This window comes from Podarcis tiliguerta (assembly GCF_965153285.1).
Source record: "Podarcis tiliguerta genome assembly, chromosome: 3".
Taxonomy (NCBI): domain Eukaryota; kingdom Metazoa; phylum Chordata; class Lepidosauria; order Squamata; family Lacertidae; genus Podarcis; species Podarcis tiliguerta.
The window spans coordinates 70,054,030-70,073,025 of NC_139536.1; the positions used below are offsets into that span (position 1 = coordinate 70,054,030).

The window sequence follows — 18,996 nt, forward strand, 5'->3', positions numbered from 1 at the left end:
TGCAAGCAAATTCAGTGGGGCTTACTTCTTAGGGCTGTATCCAAGGTCGCTATTCCACGAGTTCAGCAGACTTCCACCTGCACAGTGGAACTCTTCTCCACCTTACAGCACATCCTCTAAATCTGCTCCAGAGGGTTCATGGAATAGAGGTTAATGGGGAGAAGAGGAGGAGGAGTATATTAAATTGCCACACCCTTTCCCTTGAAATATTATGATATTGCAACTAGATGCTGGTAGTAGGTTTTAAATATAATTGACATTTTTATTTACACTTTGTATTCCACAAGGCTTATACACTTAAAATGGATTTTACAATTCTGGCGATAATCCTCCACATTCAACTATTTCTTACACGTTGTCCTTTGGCATCTTGGAAGGGCTTTTGCAGGTATACAATGGTATACAATTTTCAAGAAGTAAAATAAATATTCCAGTTTGGTTTGGTTGCCTCCAGACACTGATGAAGTTGCTAACCATTACTCATTACTGTCCCTGTGTCTCACTTGGCTCTCTACAGAAAACCTTCCAAGAGGTGAAGAAACAAGGTTATTCCCCATTGCCTAAGAGGTGGTCTACAACAAATCCAGCAGTGATCCGTGGGAATCAAGCTACTACAATGTGGAATTGGTAACTTTTTCTTAAGCGTGCCTGGCAGATAGTTGCTACAGCAGATATAGCTGTACCCAGCATGGAGGGGCAACGATGGGGGGAAATGTACTTATTTCTCACCATCAAATGCACAATCCTTTGTGTTCACAAAGCTATCAGAACTATCTTCCACCTATGAAGTTTAGTAAAAGTACTGTAACTTAGCTCAGCTGCCTTTGGGATCAGGACTGACACAATGTGTGTTTATGGGTCCACATAAAACCTTGTCAATCTTGGTCAATATGGTTGGAGTTCTATTGTGACCTTTGCCTCTGGAAGATGACAAAGACCTCATCATACGCCTTTCTGTTCCTGTGGCTGTGAGGATAGAGAACAGGTCTATGGGGTGGGAAGGATTGTTTCTAGTTCAGCCCCCCCCCCCCCGGCCGCGTTTTGCAGCAGATGCCATTCTTGCTAGCAGAGCACCCACAATATCATCTCTTTTCTCCTTTTCCTTGTCATACAGCTTTCTACCTTGAAAACAGCTTGTGTCCTTCAAACAAAAGTGGTTATACTGTTTGTATTGCCTGCCTGGAAGCATTTTTTCCTAGTGGATTTGATTTCTCAAGTAGCCCATGGGCAACTGTTATGGAAGGAATTTTGGTTTCTCTTTCTATGCATGGCCCTATTTAACTCACAAAGTGGTGGCTGCTTGCTGGTTGTCTGCATTTGTCCACTGCAAGACATTGTTTTTAACTAGCCCTGGAGTAAATAGCCATAACTATCAGTGTTGACCTCCTGCTCATTGTTTAGTAGGTTTATGAATTTATATACCTATTCTAGTAAAATTGTCCTTTTATTCATAAGGCAGTTTTGGTGCTCCTGCTTACTGTACCATGGTGGTCTGCACTGGGAAGTGTGCCTTTGAGGATGCCAGACTGTGCATTGTTTGTGGTGTACATTGGGTATCCAAGAGTTATGCTACAACACCATTCATTGACTGGTACCTTTCCTAAATGAACAATGTGGGCGGTCTTATTAGTAAAGCAATATCATGACTGATGGGTGGTTGAACTGCTAAGAGATGTTTCTGTGTTTGCATTGCTTTCTCCTGTGCTGTTCAGTAAAAGGGCATGATCCACCAATGTTACACGTGGCAATGGTGACTATCTGGTGTAGAAGGATCACTGCATTGTGGTGGCAGGTATATGAGTGTGTGTAGATTTGCACTTACTCTCTTGTGCATAGCTGCTTGAAAAGATCCTCAGCATCAGGCGGGAAGCAGGACAGCTTAGTCAAATTCCAATATAAAGTCCATTTTCACCACCAGTACAAAGTTCACCTCAAATCTTGTAAGATTGTCCTATCTGGTCTGCCTATACAAGACACAGTGAGTTCACTTTTGCTTTGATACTTATCCACTTAATGACATTTTTTACTCTTGGTTCTATAATTCCACTTTTATTTTCTCTTTGCGCCCTCCCTATCAGAAGAATTTGAGACAGGGGGTCACACATACAAGCAATGGAATAACAATTAATTGGTCTACCGTGGCAGTAGGCGAGCAGAAATAAGAAATGTATTTAGAATGACAGAGCTACCAAAATGCAATTATGTGATTTTGTACTTAGTAAAATGAGAAACTGATTTTTTTCAGTTGCTGCCCAGAATCATTAAAAAAAATAATTCAAGGATACTGAAGGTGCAGTTATCTGTAACCGAAATACTAGAGGTAGGCGGGTGCAATAATATGTACTTAATTTGCCTGGTTTAAGCCTACCATTTGTTCAAGCTGTAGTTTTTCAAGTATGATATACAAATGCAGGCCATAAACTGTATGTGCCACTCCTTTCCACATAATTTGTAGATTTGGATTCTTGGTCAGGAAAAGACTTCATGTTAGGCTGGACTTCATGTTAGGAAAAGACTTCATGTTAGGCTGGACTTCCACACACAGGCATAAAACTGTTCCCACCAGCATTCCAGCATGCAATCTGTCCCTTGTTAACAAAGAAAAAGGCAAATGTTTAGGAAGTAAGGTGCAAAATTGGGCAGTGTGCCTGTTAAAAATAATTTTGCATTGAGCTAGAACTCTTCTTCTTTACAACTACTATTTGTGTTTTGCTAGTCTTTTTGCAACTGTGGTTGGTTGCTCCTGTCCCCCTCCTTCCAGTACTGCTCAGTCTGCATTTCAGTCAGTCGTGAGATGGTACGCTGAAGGGCAAAAATCTCCTCCTCTCCTGTGAACATTGAAAGTCCTTGAGCTGAATCCTAGAGAGAGATGGAAGCAAAGAACAATTTTTTAAAATGCAGGAAGCATTAAAAGGAAACCAGAAAATGAAAGACATCTCAAACTTGCAGTGTGGCCTGAGCCCACATAGTCACAGTCCGTCCGCTTGCCTCACCCTCCAGGTTTGTGTGCAATTCATAACTATCAAGCTCCCTTTCTTCTGCAATCATGCTTTTGTGGAACAAAACTATTCTTAAATATTGAAAAAAGAATACAGGGAGCAGCACCTTGCAGTTGCTGCTTTTGGCTGTGCTTGTGTGCAATATTTTTTTGGTGGTATTGCAGGTCTCTGGGTTACATGTTTGTGAAACACAGGCACAATTCAGCTAGCTAACTCTAAAACACACATTTTATTACATGCACACAAACATTTTCCAGTTAGACAGAAGTTTGAGAGGCTTTAAAAATATTTATTCCAAGAGTAGGGACTGGGACTGTTTTCTGTGGTTGATAATAGTAAAACACACACACACTGCTTACATTGAATGGCACACATCCTTTTGCCTACACAGACAAAGGCTATTTGGATGACTCCATGTGTCAGTCTTTGTGTAGTAAAATGGTATTGCCCATGTAACTTTTTTTTTTTACTGCCTGCAGTGGCAGGTTTGATGGCCTCATAGGGATAGGGAACCAATGGCCCTCCAGATGTTGGTGGACTCCATCTCCCATCAGTCCCAGCCAGCATGACCAATGGTCGGACATGTTGTAAGTTGCAGTTCAATAACATCTGGTTCTCCACCCCAAATATAGAGGCTAATTGAAAAGCACACAGTTGTTCTACGATAACAATTAACCTATATCTTCCTTTGCCAGTGGTAAAGCCACAACAAAATATTAGGTTTAAATATCAACATAACACAGCTGGCCCTGCAGGGGCCAATGTACCGCGAGGATGAATCTCTTTCCATTCCCACCTCCCCCCATTTGTGCATCACATCACAGTTTTGTACAACATTTTTGTATGACAGAGATCTTTCAGAGACACTTGTGTTTAACATATATTCAGTAATGTGTTGTTGCTTTTATCCTTATCAGTTAGGAGTTAACAGACTGGGTTCACAAAACATTCCTCTCACTTTCTTTGAATTTCCTCTCACAGCAGGACTAAAATGAAAGCAAGTTTTCTCAAGTATATAACATGATAGGACAAGGCTTTTAAAATGTGTGTTGGCTCATATTCTGAAAACATTATGCTTTTCCCCACCAAGGTGAATGGCACTCTTTAAGATAGAAAACCGTGTGAGTCTACTGTGCATTAACAGCATACACTGAAAGATCAGCAACAAGAGGACTAAGCTGCAACCCTTAAATTACTTTTCAAAAGTGTTGTTTATAACCACCATATTTCTTTATAAGATATAAAAGGGAGACATTATTAGAAAACAATACTTATTAGGAAACCTATTTTTACTGGATAAACACTGGAAACTATTTGCCACAGATAAAATTACTTGAGGCTTCTAACTTCTGATTTAACTTTCTGTCAGGTATTAGTATTCATGAACTATATAATGTAAGAATAGAAATATAATCTATAATGCAGAAATGCAAGCAACAGCTTCTTGTATTCTGGGTTGTATTCAACCAACAATTACTCAGAGTAATTGCTTAATGACCGTGACTAACGTGCTTCTGGTCCATGGGGTCACGAAGAGTCGGACACGACAAAACAACAACAACTTAGGCTCATTAATTCCAATGGGCCTACTCTGAGTAAAAGTTAGTTAATTACAAATCCTGTGCATATCAGTTTGGGGAAGCAGTATTTATCAGCTCTCTCCTTTGTAAACCTGGAGTGATAGAGACACTTATAACACACCTATGAGACAATAAACAGATTCCCAACATGGTGGCTCAAGTAAAATAAGGTGCCTTGAGTTCCAGTCCAGGAAAAAGGTGGGATGATGATGATGATGATACTAGTGCAATGTACAAAGCTAAATGTAGCTGCACTAAATCTGAAGAACATGTATTAAAGCAGCAGCATGACCCAATATTTCTAATATATTAGAAACACATACTGAGTAAAAGATTAGAAGTATCTCTAGAATTATGCTAAAATGGATTGGTTCAAACCATTTATGAATAGCATTGCATTAAGTTGGAATAGAAGAAAAGGAGCAACGTTGATCCTGCCAGAAAGCTACAGAATGACCGGTTAAATGCTTTTGCTGCTCACTGCCCCCCTAGCACCACCACTCAGACCAAAACCAATTATGCTCTTCTGCAACAAAGGCTCTAATGGTCATAGTGCTTACCTGGCTCAACCCCAAATCGTCCATCATTACCCTACTTTCGTCCAATCCACCATCATGGGATTCTTGAATAAATATGTTTTGGAGTGGCGCTGATGCAGAGCAAACAATACGCACCTGGAAGAGAGTGAAAAAGCTGTAGGTGCTATCATGTATAGCTCCTATTTCTCCATTTGAATTTTGTAAAATCCACCATGTTTTCATTTTGTATGGTGTAAGTAGCAATTTTGATATAGACAACAACTGAAATGATTTCTGATTTTGCCAAGCATAAGTAGCTCTCCATAAGAATGCAGAATGAAAGTGGCTTGTACTGTACCATCATTCCTTTTTCACATCACAAACACTAACCATAAACCCATTTATAAAAAATGTGCCATTCTAACACAACCACCACTAACTTTAGTTCTTTTACATAGTCATTGGGTATAGCATCTTACCATCAAAACCTATATGTAGTAAATATCCTCAAAATAAAAATGTAGGCCATTCTTTTCTTCTACTATTCTTAAGAATGTAAGTCAGCATTAGGGCATTTATTTCTACTGGTTTTGTACAGCATTTAGCTTACAGTCACTCTCTCTCTCTCTCTCTCACACACACACACACACAAAAACACAATTTAAAATACTTATGCTCATTGAACATTATCATGCAATAAGCTACTTTCCTTTTGTAGTAAAACAATATTGAAACTCTGTGCCACAATGGAAGGCAGGGCAGAAATTAACTGAAATAAGGCCACTAATTGGTTATGCTTTGTTAGATGAATTAAATTCAGTTGTGACAAATTTAATTGGTGATTTATTATCATTATTTTTTTTGAAACAACATTAATGCTTATAGATGCATCACCAGAAAATATGAAAAGCCAAGTGTAACTCATGGAATTTTGAAATGTTAAATAAAAAATAATATATCTTTTGGCATGGCATGAAAACTGTATCAGGAAGAATAAATTTTGCTACTACCTTTTGCTTTTGGGTGGAAATACTAAAGCTAGGCACCGCAACATTACAGTTTTGTATTTCTCTTTTTTATAGACAATTGTCACTTCTCTACCAGGAATTTTTGTCAGCTTCAAAATTACCATTTTCTGAGTCGAGAACAATATAGAGCCACGCAAACGTACATCAAGGAAGACCAAAACACAGTTTCAAAGTGAACCAGGAATTTCCTTCTACACTGCCTGGAGTAATTCTGAAGTCATTTTGGCGTCTTTGATGTGTGCAATTCTAAATTTTGCCATAGCACTCCTCAATCACAGCTGTGACTTTATTCATTGACTAAATTCAGTGAAAGGTGGGAGGAGGCTCCTTTGCCACCAAACAATTCCTGGAATGGTACCTGCGCATTTTGCTTCATGATGTTTGTTCTACAAGTGCTAGAGCAGACTCCCCCAACCTGGTGCCCTCTAGATGGTCTGCTGCCTGGGCCCAATAGGGGTTATGGTCTAAAATACGTTTAATGTGAGTTGCTAGTTGTCAGCCTTTAAGTTTTAGCATCCTTTTTTAAAAGAAGATAAAGTTAATAAAGTTGAGAACCTCTAGTACACAGCCTGCCATTTCACAAGCTGCAGGTGCCAGTGTATATTTTAAACTGTTGGTCTCTATGATAGGGCAATTGTCCAGTGAAGAAAGAACAAGCACTCTCCCAGCTTTAAATACAGCCAGTAGCTAACAGGGCACGTGACACTTTTAGAATAATACTTACAATTGCAATGGGCAAGGTGAGATAACATACTTGTGTGTGTGGCTCACCATAATGTCCAGTGAGAAAATATTGTTGTTTGACTGTGAGGAAAATGCAGGAGTTTTGAGAAAAGATATCTGGATTCACCAGAAAAAGTGAGCTGCATCTAAGTCATTTACTAAACAAACATAAGATTGTCTGGATAAGTCCCAACTATCTTGCTGAACTAAAGGTGGGGTTTTTTTTTTTTTTAAATTTCTTTGCCAGGACATTCTTGAAAAAGGTTTTTAATCTCAATCGATATTTCCTGATTGCATAAATATTTAAGTGCGTGGCTATAATCACACATAGGGTGAAGCTTAATGTCTTCCATTACTTTTTAAAACATCAGCTTAAATATAAAGAGCCTTTTTTAGTTGTTTTAATACTGCTGATTTTGCTCCCATGATTGAAACCTTTGTAAATCCAAGCTAAGTGCTGCATTTATCATTACTATTTCATTAGAGGTCCCACAACTCAGACTAAAACCAAGAGTGGCTGTTTCTTCTAAAATTATTATCACTTTGGGGCAAACCCATTAACACTTTACTCGTCTGTTCACTTATAACGAATCATGACTGGGACTCTAGGTGAAATAAGATGAAAACAAAGCAGATCTGTACCCTGGAATTAAAGCAGCAAACAAAACTTTGTGGATAATTTCAACTTAACTATTGTTTGGCTTGCAAAACACATGATGTGACTTTTTACCAATCATGAAAAAAGAATCATGATCATTTTTTTGACTCAGGAGAGTTGGTGGGGGCATGGGGCAGAATATACCAACAATTTTCTAATATCTAAAGCTATCTTAAACTCCACCTTGGAGTTGCAGATTTTCAGGGATAGGATTTGGTGAGCAGCAATGTTTTATCTATGTGTCCTGGTTTGGAGAAAACAAGAGAGAAAGTTTGGTTCTTCTTTTATAGTGCTGGAACTCAGGCTCACCTAATGAAATTGATTGGCATTGCCATTTGATTCCAGGACATTAAAAACATACTAAATTAAAATCACACCAAATTTAACTCCCACCCGTTGAAGACCTATGACCTAAACTGTATCTGGGTTAAATTGTCCCGTGACTTGTTCACCCCTGTCATCTCATGTGGAACCAATTTCCCAAAGCAGCAGGCAAATATGAGAGAAAATAGGAAGATTTAACTTGCATTACACATTAATCTTATACTGATAATTTCCAGAGCAATTCAAGATGCTTTCATCTTGTAAGAATTTACCAACTGACTGCTTACCTTCTTGTCATAAAAAGTATCAACAAGAGTAATGAAGCGGCGAGCTTGGGTCCTTTTTGCCATTGTAAACTCAGGTATGTGACGAACAAAGACTAGGTCAAAATGCATAGCTACTTCCAAGTAATCACTGGCTCCAAGCGGCTGAAACAGAAAATGGGAATTGTAACCCATTGAAAAGCCAATAGACCAACACAATATATATTTTGAAATGCTACCACCATATCTCAAGCAAACCAGTGTGATCCCTCCTATTTTGTTTTCTTTTTGCATTAGGTGAGAAGGTTGACTGTGATAGTAACAGATTGATTCCTAAAGTTGGTGGCTAAGCTTAGCTTTATGATCTATAAATTAAATCAGAAAGTAATGTGCTTCGGTATTGCCAAAATTATAGAGCAAATAAGAACAACGTGCTGGATCAGGCCAATGGCCCATCTAGATCAGTATCCTGTTCTCGCAGTGGCTGACCAGAGATTCCTGTGGAAAGCAGGATCTAAGTACAGCTGTACTCTGTGAACGTATCCTTGTAAATTTTGTACTAATTGACTACAGCAGGTGCCTCCCCACCACCCACCCACATCATATGTTAATGCTAAGGATAAAGTTAAAAGAAAATGGAGTCATTTCCTCAGGGTAAAAACAAATAGGATGCAGACTGTATTAATCATTTAATATATCTATTTTCAACTATGAAATTAATACCCACAGTGAAGGGGTTAGGATTGGAAATGTGTTGCACAGCAAGGAAGATTTTAGCATTTACCTCCTATGCTGTGGTCCAAGCAGATACAATTTCCCCCTCCCAGAGCCTCTGGGAGGAAGGCTACCATTGGTGCAACTGGCACCTTCCCTCTTGCGGTAAATAACAGCATCAGAGAGAAGGGAGTTTTAGCGGATTGTGATATGGTAGGAGGTAGGTCCCTCCTCATATGCCATAGTCCTGATCTTGATCCCCTCTTGCAGCTGCTGCACTGAAAGTATGTTTTTAAAAAGACACAAGCATGGGCATAGCTAGGATTTTTGTTGGGGGGGGGGCAGAACCAACATGATTGGTCAGTTAAGTAATTCTATTGTTTTACTTGATCTGGGGGCGGGGGGCGGGCAGCAGTCCATGGACACAAATGCATTCACACATTTAACATCACATCTAGTTTGCCATCAAGTCTTCCACTTTCTTGAAGCATTCTAACTCAAACTCAAGCAAAAGGAATATAAGCACAATGCAAGAAACCCAGATGTGTGAACAAGCCCTAAATAAATCACATACTCAAGCTCTAACTACAGCTGCAGAGAATTCATGCAGGAGCATGCACACATTACAGAAATAGGCTATATGAATTAGTCTGAAATTTACAACAGTAGTAGATACGTTGCGGACATCATCCAGTCTAATACCCGATTGGTTTAACTAAATTCCTATGAATTAAAATAGCAGCCACAACATAAAAGATAAAAGATGGTTCATGGATCATTTAGTACACCACACATTTGAGAATTAATTAAATGGCCCTGGATACCTAAGATTAAAAAAGCAAACCAAGTGCTTAGGTTTTATTTCTGGTTTCAGGAGATTAAAACAAAAAACACTCTTCCATGTTTGGAATGCAGGGAAACCCCTGAAACATAAAGAATGCCCTGCCAGGAGAGTCTTGATGGGCATCCACATTACGGCCCTTTCAACACTAGTTGGAAAACTTTTTATTTTCCTGTGATATGTAAAAATAATCTTTCAGTGCTTTGCAGTGCTGTTTTATAGGGCTGACTGCTGGTGGTATTATCTCTACTATTTCTAATGAGCAATTTATTATTATTTATTTAAGCCATTTATATACCACTTAATGATTAATATTTTAAGTGATTATAAGTTTGATGATGGTGGTGGTGGTTATTACAGCCACGGACTTGCAAACTGTATTGTTTGCTACCCTAAGAATGTTATTAGGCGATATAAAAATGTTGTAAAATAAATGAAATGAAAAAGCCAAGTCTTTACCCAACATTGTTTTGAAACAAAGTTCTGTTTCCATGTATTATACTGTTATTACACAACTTGCCTTTCTACAGAGGAGCAGGAGCCCTGTGACAGAGGAGTTTTCCTCCCTTTTTTGGAGGGGGGGGGACAAGCTGCGCCACTGAATTAGACCCTCCACACATGAAAACATGCGCCCTGCCATAAAAGCTTCTCAAAAGCATCACTCCAGCTTTGCCAGCTGCCCACCATACAGCTGCGGTTCCCTTGAAGACATTGTGAGGGTGTTGGGCACATCTGCTGAGGAGATACAGAACTGGGCACTGAAATCATGGTCCTGGCAACAGATCCTGAGCAGCCTCACAAGCAATGTGATTTCTTTATGCTGGGACTCTCAACAGGGAGAGAACCCCTACAAGCCAATGAATAAGCCAAGAGTTCCAAAGGAAGAAATAAAAAGGTAAAGGTAAAGGGACCCCTGAACATTAGGTCCAGTCGTGGCCAACTCTGGGGTTGCGGCGCTCATCTCGCTTTATTGGCTGAGGGAGCCGGCGTACAGCTTCCGGGTCATGTGGCCAGCATGACTAAGCCGCTTCTGGCGAACCAGAGCAGCGCACGGAAATGCCGTTTACCTTCCCGCCGGAGCGGTACCTATTTATCTACTTGCACTTTGACGTGCTTTTGAACTGCTAGGTTGGCAGGAGCAGAGACCGAGCAACGGGAGCTCACCCCATCGCAGGGATTCGAACTGCCGACCTTCTGATTGGCAAATCCTAGGCTCTGTGGTTTAACCCACAGCGCCACCCGTGTCCCTTAAAGGAAGAAATACAAGCCACTAAATATCACATAAACCCAGGTGCCCTGTATAATGCCAGTATTCTTTAAACCTGGTGGGGGGAACACCGCCACAAATTCAGTGAAGTACAGTGAGATCCTGTGAACAGGTGGAGCTGCTTTATAGCAAGTCAGATTGAGGGTCCAATTAGTTCAGTAACATCTGCAAGACCTCAGCCAGGCCCCCTTCCCAGTCATGCTGGCAGAGCCCTTTTTAAGCAGGGGCGCCAAGAATTGAACATGGGGTCTCCTGCATGCAAATCTTGAGTTCTCTTACTAGGCACGGTGGTCGGATGCAAGAGAGGACAGGGCTGCTACACCTGTAATAGTTGTGTAGAAGAGGGGATTGCACCAGGTATAGATTAGCATACAATGTATGAAATTCCCTCTTCTACGTACTGTTATTTTTCGCTCTATAAGAAGCACTTTTCTCCTCCTAAAAAGTAAGGGGAAATGTGTGTGCATCTTATGGAGCGAATGCAGGTGGGAGGTTCTGCTCAGTGCTCACTTTAAAGAGCCATGTGGAGCATGTGTGTTACAGCAGCGATCCCGCTTGCTGTCCTGGCTTCTGGCTTAGCCGCGCGCAGCCTCTTCTGAGCAGGGGGAGCCTTCATCTCGCTGCCCGGGAGAGGCTGCGCGTGGCTATCCCAGAAGCCAGAACAGCAAGAGGCTATCCCAGAAGCCAGATTCCTCTTGCTGTTCTGGCTTCTGGGATTCAGAATATTTTTTCTTGTTTTCCTCCTCCAAAAACTAGGTGCGTCTTATGGTCTGGTGCGTCTTATAGAGTGAAAAATATGGTAGTTATTAAAGCTGTAGGAGCCCTTCCTGCTTTTGCGTCTGGCCACTGACTCCGACTCCCTGCCATGCACAACTTCTGAGCCATTGTGCAGCGAACCCATTGAACATATCCCTATTAACGAGCTAAAGACCTATATAAATCCAGTCTCTGGTTAGGGAAGATCCACCGATTAGTGGCAGAGCATCTCTTTTGCATGCAGAAGGTCCCAGTTTCAACACTGAAATGTCCAGGGAAGGGCTGGGAAAGAACCCTGCCTGAAATCCTGGCGAGCTGCTCTGCCAATCAGTGAAGATAGTACTGAGCTAGATGGACCAATGGCTGGACCTGGTATAAGGCAGCTTCCTATGCACCTCCTGAAGTTTGTTCCTCTTTCAGTTACATTTATTGGGAAATGCTTTAATTTTGTGGAATGAGCCAGACAAGTTACTGAAACCTCTCTGGAGTCCAAGGTCTTGCTTTGTATGATTGACTGATTAGCATGTAAATACTAGAAGTCTACGTTGGTATAATTTATTATGAAATGTCACCTTTCTGAAGAGCTTACTCCTTCTGTATCAGTCAATAGCAGCCTCAATACAATGCCTAGTTTTAAAGAAATAATTATTCTGAAGCTACATAACTTGCCCTAGGAAGAACTGATTTGCTTAATTTGAATACTCAATGGCACTTCAGCTAGTGCCGTATTTGGGCATGTTATTCCACTTCAAGCTTCAAATAAGATTACCTGGTACAATTCCTCATTCTCACAATGACACCTTCAGCCACATCTAATTTTACTTATTTATTTATGAACATACCTATTGTAGCAAACGAATGTTCTGATTTTGTTTTAACCAGATGGGACCACCAAAACCCACTCTGCGGACAGTGGTGTTTTTCCTAATGCTAGCTCAATCTCAGCTGCACTCCCGACCCTTTCTGCAGGACTCTAAACAATTTTCAGATAGTTCTAGGATTTCATGGGAAACTCCTTTAAGTCTGCAGTTATCTTAATATCAACTTCTGTGATTAATGACTTGGCTTTCTACCTTGTTGCTGCCATGTAAAAGATGGATAATGAAGACCAACCACTGTGGATTTCTATTACTAATTCTTAATACTGGGAAGTAGGATTTCATTGATGTCACACTCACTCAAACCACATTCATGCCAATTCAAGCCCACCAAGCTGTTAATCTACTTTAGTCTGCTTGACTGAGCTGTCCACTTCATTCTTTTTCCATTTCACTACCAAGTTAACAAGTGTTCTGCTACCATTATCTCAAGTTATTTTAATAGGTGTCTATATATTGTAATGCTCTAACAAATCACTCCCACTTTCCTTATTTTTCTATTAATTATTATTATCATTAAATTTATTACCCCCCTTCAGCAGCAGGTCCCAGTATTAAAGTTCAGTATTTAAAGCAGGTAAACCGTATTGAAGTCACAGGAGTTAAGGGTGAGTCCCACACATCTCAGGTACCAAAAGCCAGGGTAAAGAGGTACCATACATCTTCCCCATTCACCAATAGCTGTATAGTGAAGGTGCCAGATGCACCTCTGGGACGAGGGAATGTCACAACTTTATAACACACAAAGGGGATGGCTTTGACCTTTTTTTTGCATCTGAAGAAAAAAAAGCAAAGCAACAGCCCTTTGCTCTGAGGTGAGGTTTTTATTATTGTTACTAGAAATACAAAAAACCACATAAATAGGAAGCAGAAAAGAAAGTCAAGCTCTGGAATCTACCTATTGCAATTTCCTTCTTTCTATGTCATTTAAGAGAAATTACCTTTTGGGTCTGTGTTGTTTGTACTTTTTGTGGGCTCTTCCATTTTATGTACTGTAGGTTGTAATTGGTCATTAACAAGTACTTTCAGGCTTAACATGCTAAGGGATGATATGTAACCATCCCAGCATCATCCTTTACATGAAGAATGTTCATATGTGATCTAACCTGACAGACGATACAACCGCTGTGATAGAATCATTTCCATGATTCTAGCAGCTGATGAAAGGACTCTTGCAACTGTAGAAATCACTGCTTAGAGACCGTGGCTGTATTCATGAGGGATACCGTGGTGGTATCCTTGCTACCTTCTCCACACAATTGTGGACATGTGCAGAATTACAAATGGCTGCAGTTGCATCACTTGGAGCCAGTCTTCCCTAGACAAAACAACCTCAGTTCTTCAATCAAGGATCTCCTCAAAAAGGAAACAAACTTTTAAAAAAAGGGGAGTGGGGGGGGGGAACTCTTGTGCTCTCTCTCTCTAGGTTTTGGTGTGTTTGGTGTTGGCAGCTATTGAGTAGTGTCCATTAAAAGTAACTATCCCCTTGCCTTCATGGTTACCACACTTTTGGATTGATTTTTTTTAAAAAATGAATATTTTGGTACGTCAAATGATGGGTGCATATAGGTGCCCATGTAGCTCTTAAAATAAAAAAGTGCAAGTTATCCTTAGGACTGACATTGACTGCCAAAAGATGCTGCTAAGAATTTTGAAGAGTGAGACCAGGCTTTTGCCCCTAGAGAGCGTCTCCATTATGTCTATACCACTATCAAGTTACTAATAGTGGATCAGGAAGTTCACCGTTGCTGCAGAGAAAGAACCATCAGCACACAGCCTTAATCACATTAAAAAGTTAGTATTGCCATCAGAGGGCAGTATTTGCTATGCATAATCATGGCTGAAAGTTTTTCTTTCAAAGAAGCATTAAGAAATATAGATAACATGGAGATATTAAAGATAAGATTTATGCTGCACCTACCTTTCTGGTCAGTATTAATTTACATTATACACAGATGCTAGATTCTGAAACAAGGTTAAATGGATGAAACAGGTGGATGGTGGGAAAAGACAAGTGAAACAACTTTCTGTGTGTTATACAGTCAGGGCCATCTATATGATGCAGTGGACCTTCTTCCATTTGCTATGCAATGTCTAGAACTTAAGACCAATACAGAGGCTGTGAAATAATATACATAAAAATCTGCACATGACACTTGCTTATTATTTGAGCTTGACACATTCTGGGTATGAGGTTGTTATTCATTCAATTTACAGTATTTTTCGCTCTATAGGATGCACTTTTCCCCCTCCAAAAATGAAGGGGAAATGTGTGTGCGTCCTATGGTGCACACCGACCCCTCTCGCTCTCCAGGCTTCAGAAAGCTATTCGCAAGCCCGCGGAACTCCTGCTGGGCTCTGCAGGCTTGCGGATAGGTGCTTGCAGCCCGAAGCCCGGGGAGCATGGCACTGCGCACCCCTGGGCTTAGGGCAGCTATCCGCAAGCCTGCAGAGCCCGGTGGGAGTTCCTGCCGGGCTCAGAAGGCTTACGGATAGCAGCAAGCTCCGGGAGCGATGGCGAGGTTGAGCGCAACCTCGCCGCCACTCCTGGACCCGTTCTGTGGTCTGGGGTCGGGGGAAGCTTGGGCTTCCCCCGCCCCAGCCCCAAGGCTAAAAACGAAGCCAAGACAGCTAGCAGGATCCATCCGGCTCGCTGTCATGGCTTCTTTGCTCTTTGGGGCTCCGGGGGGGGGGGGGATAATTTTTTTTCTTTATTCCCCCCCCCCAAAAAAAAACTAGGTGCGCCCTATGGTCTGGTGCGCCCTATAGAGCGAAAAATACAGTAAATAATAATAATAATAATAATAATAATAATAATAATAATAATAATAATAATAATAATAAAATAAATAAAAATGTATACCCCACCCTCCCTGGCCAAGATCATACCCTTCCTTCCATAGCAGGCCAATATGTTGACACATATATAAATTAGACTTACAAAGAACTCACGGCACTCTGTAGTTTGTATGTAACATTGAGACAGAGGTCGCCAACCTGCTTGGGACAGTGGGCACACTTTTGAATATTGAAATAGCACTGTGGGCACCAGCCACAAACCACCTGCCTTTGGGGCATGGCATGGGGAGAAAAAGATAGCCATGGGGTATGGCATAACACAGAATTAAAGAAAGTACAGTCATTGTTGCTTCCCTGCTCCACCCCCTGCTCCAGACAACCTCAGTTGGTCAAGGGAAATCAGACATGTCTGACTGGTCCTGTGGAGATCACACAATATTGATTTCTCTTTCTTTCACACACTGATGCTGTTGCTGTCTAATAGGGGGCATTCTTCAGTACCAGGGAAACCATACAAAGTGGCTAAATAATATTCACTTTCTCATGCACATGCAATACACTCATTGCACACATACAGACCTCAGACAAACATACATCACTCTCACACACTCAATAAATCACACATACAACCTCACAAACATATTCACCCTCCCACTCTCACACATAGACCCCATGTGCACCACACATAGAAGAAGGTGTTCTCTAGATTGACAACCTCTGTACTAAGCAATGGTTTATTGCATGAGCTGCAAGAAGATCAAAGCTCAGATTTGCACACTCCTGACCCTGTTGTGTGATTTAGATAAGGAGTTCTGCAGTCTTTCGTTTTACATTCCACAAATCCTGACAGTGACAAAGGAACCAGATTTTGTCATTTAGAAGAAACTCTGTGCTAAGTTTCTAACAAGCCAACTTCAAACCATGGATTATGAAGTTGGCTTGTTTAACTAACCAGAGTTTCTTTTAAAGCACAAAATCAGGTCTGTACATAAAGCTACACCAGTATTATCTGATACTGAAAGGAGACACTGCTGAGGTCCTTTGCTTCCTTATGTGGAGAGGAGAGCACCCAAGCCCAAGGCAATGTTCAGGCTCCTTCCAGATCATGCACATGGTGCTAAATCATTATGTGCAAATCAGTCCGCTGAGATTTGTCCCTGTTTAAAGCTCTTGAGTGCCACAAATATATATAACTGCAAATATGAAACCTACAAGATTTATTCTATGTTGCAGTCTAATGCATATGGACTAATCCATGTGGGGTGTGTGTGTGTTGGGGCATGATTCAACCACTATGTCTAAATCAAGCGGGTGGTCATGCACAAAGGTAGGGCTGGCCTTGAATGACCTAGGAATGAAAGAAAAACCATATTTCCATTTCAAAGTTAATTAGAATTTTATGAGTGTGTGTTCAGACTATAAATAACTACCAATTCATTTTCACAATCTGTATGTAGAGTTCATCTTCTTCAGTGTTAAATACTCCCATCTGAACATTTCTGGGGCTTGAATTGTTGTTAAAAATAATTTTGTAATGTTTAGAATTTAGCATGTAATCCTAATTGCACTAACTAAGAAGCCAGCCCCACTGAATTTGGCTGTAATCATCTCTGAATGCAAATGCATAGGACTAAACTCTTAAATTTCCATTTTATTATTTTACCACAAAAGGCAACAATCATGTTTCATTGCCTACTTGTCTGACCAAGGAAAATGACCTTGCACCAACACATTTACTAGAAGAGCATTTGTTTTTTTGTGCTGACCCAAAGTTACGCTCAAAGTTAGCGTAAGTTGATGGCATTATTATTATTATTATTATTAGTCCTGAGGGGTCCTACAGGCCAATGGCCAAAGAATTAAACAGGAGTCCCTCCCTCTTACTTGGTTTTTTTCTCAGCTGAAACCCCAAAAGATTATAAACTTTCATCATGGTAGAGTTGTTCCAACTCAGTGATAATTCTGGTAGCCCTTTTCTGCACTTTTCCCAATGATACAATATTGAGCAGCTAATGGTTTTTTCCACCTGCCTTGCCCCACCCTCCAGCCCTAGGAGCCTTTATAAGGGGGTTGTTTCCAGAGGAAGGCCTGTGTGGAGGGAGAGACTCAGAAGGGGGCTGGTTTCACCAATGCAGCTCTACCTCATTTCCCCCCTGCTTCTGAAGTCAAGTGCAATCATGTTGGACTTCTCTGACAATTGTCCATATGTTGAATTTGATAGCACTATGATCACTGTTCCCCATCAGTTCAAAAGCACATTTCCTGCCTTCCATCTGGTCCTGGGCATCACTTGAAACTCCCCTCTCATCAATTCCATCACCAGCTGTCTTAGGGCAGAGTGATTTAGGGTTTTCTAGATTTCTTTTATATGTGCTCTGGTCCATGGGGTCATGAAGAGTCGGACATGACTAAATGACTAAACAACAACCAAAGATTATTATTTTTACCTTTGTGTTGTGACCAGAACATGAATCTACCCACAGTCAATGTGAGAGTAATTTAATACACTCATTACAACAACACTTTATCCTTTTAGATGCCTAATTGATTGCATTGTCCATCTCAAGATCCCCCTGGGCATTCTGCTGAGGGGGTAATAATATATCCCCAATTCTATTACTTTGGGGTATGCATTATCATCCCACTTCCTGCGAAAAAGCCTGTTCCTTTGGAGATGTCAAGTTTCTTTGATTTTATGTTCTCTTTCACATACAGTTACACCATTCTCATATGCCCTTCCCTTTGCTTCACAGAATATTAGTACCCAAAAGATAACATTGGCTACTATATCTATGCTCTCCTTTGGTTTTGAAGGAAACTCTAGCTTGCCCATTTTGGCTCACAGACTTCTTGCGGAAGAGTATGACCATCTATATGTGGTGTCGCTCTCCAAATTTCCACCTACCGCACTAAATGGTTATCATGTACCCTTACACTTTCATTGCCTAATTCTGCTCCACTCCCATATGGAACACTCCCATTTTCACCCTAACCACATGTTCTTCAGCTCCTATCAACTTTTCCTCAGTGATCGGTTTCAAAACTACTCTGCCACTTTTTTTTGATGTACCAGCAATCTGTTTCCCCTCCAATTTAAGTGGCGCCTGTCCTTATTGTAGAAGCCCTATTTGTCTCATAACAGCCATAAATGTTTGAGGTAGGAAGTCAGAGCTGTACAAATCAGCCCTACATGGATTCCTGAGTCACACACCACCTCCAATATGACCTATATATTGGGGGCATGTCTGCAGAGGGGCAGTTTCCTGACTATACAACTGCTTTCCTCATGAGCGGCAATTCTGAGTACTCAGAAAAAGGCCCAACAAGGCTAACACTTAAGACACACAATGCTAGACACTTTTGGTCATACAATGCCATTAGATAAGATTTCTAGAGATCATTTTACATTCTAAAAAAAAAGTAAACCTTTTTAGAATATTTACTATATGCAATTATAGAACTCTAGTATCCACATTACACAAAACTACCTATGAGAGTATACTTTAGTATAAAGTCACAGTAGGCAAGACAACCATTGAACAGCTTTTGCCCTTGATCAAGGCAACAGGCTTCTTTAGTAAGCTACCTGGCTGGCAGCTCTACATTCTCAGTACAGGTACAGATGGGCAGTTTCTTAAAGAATATTCT

At 40.7% G+C, this 18,996-nt stretch overlaps 1 protein-coding gene across 1 annotated transcript in view; it reads right to left on the minus strand.

Moving 5' to 3' along the window:
* Positions 1–237: 237 nt before the first annotated feature.
* AFG1L (AFG1 like ATPase) overlaps positions 238–18,996 on the minus strand; it is a 59,466-nt gene continuing 40,707 nt past the window's right edge. Inside the window, exons 11-14 of the mRNA XM_083433560.1 lie at positions 8,118–8,258; positions 5,140–5,253; positions 2,517–2,859; positions 238–2,480 (exon numbers count right to left, since the gene is read on the minus strand). Coding sequence (XP_083289686.1) covers positions 2,713–2,859; positions 5,140–5,253; positions 8,118–8,258 — 402 coding nt within the window. The 3' untranslated portion in view covers positions 238–2,480; positions 2,517–2,712. The remainder of the gene's footprint in view (positions 2,481–2,516; positions 2,860–5,139; positions 5,254–8,117; positions 8,259–18,996) is intronic.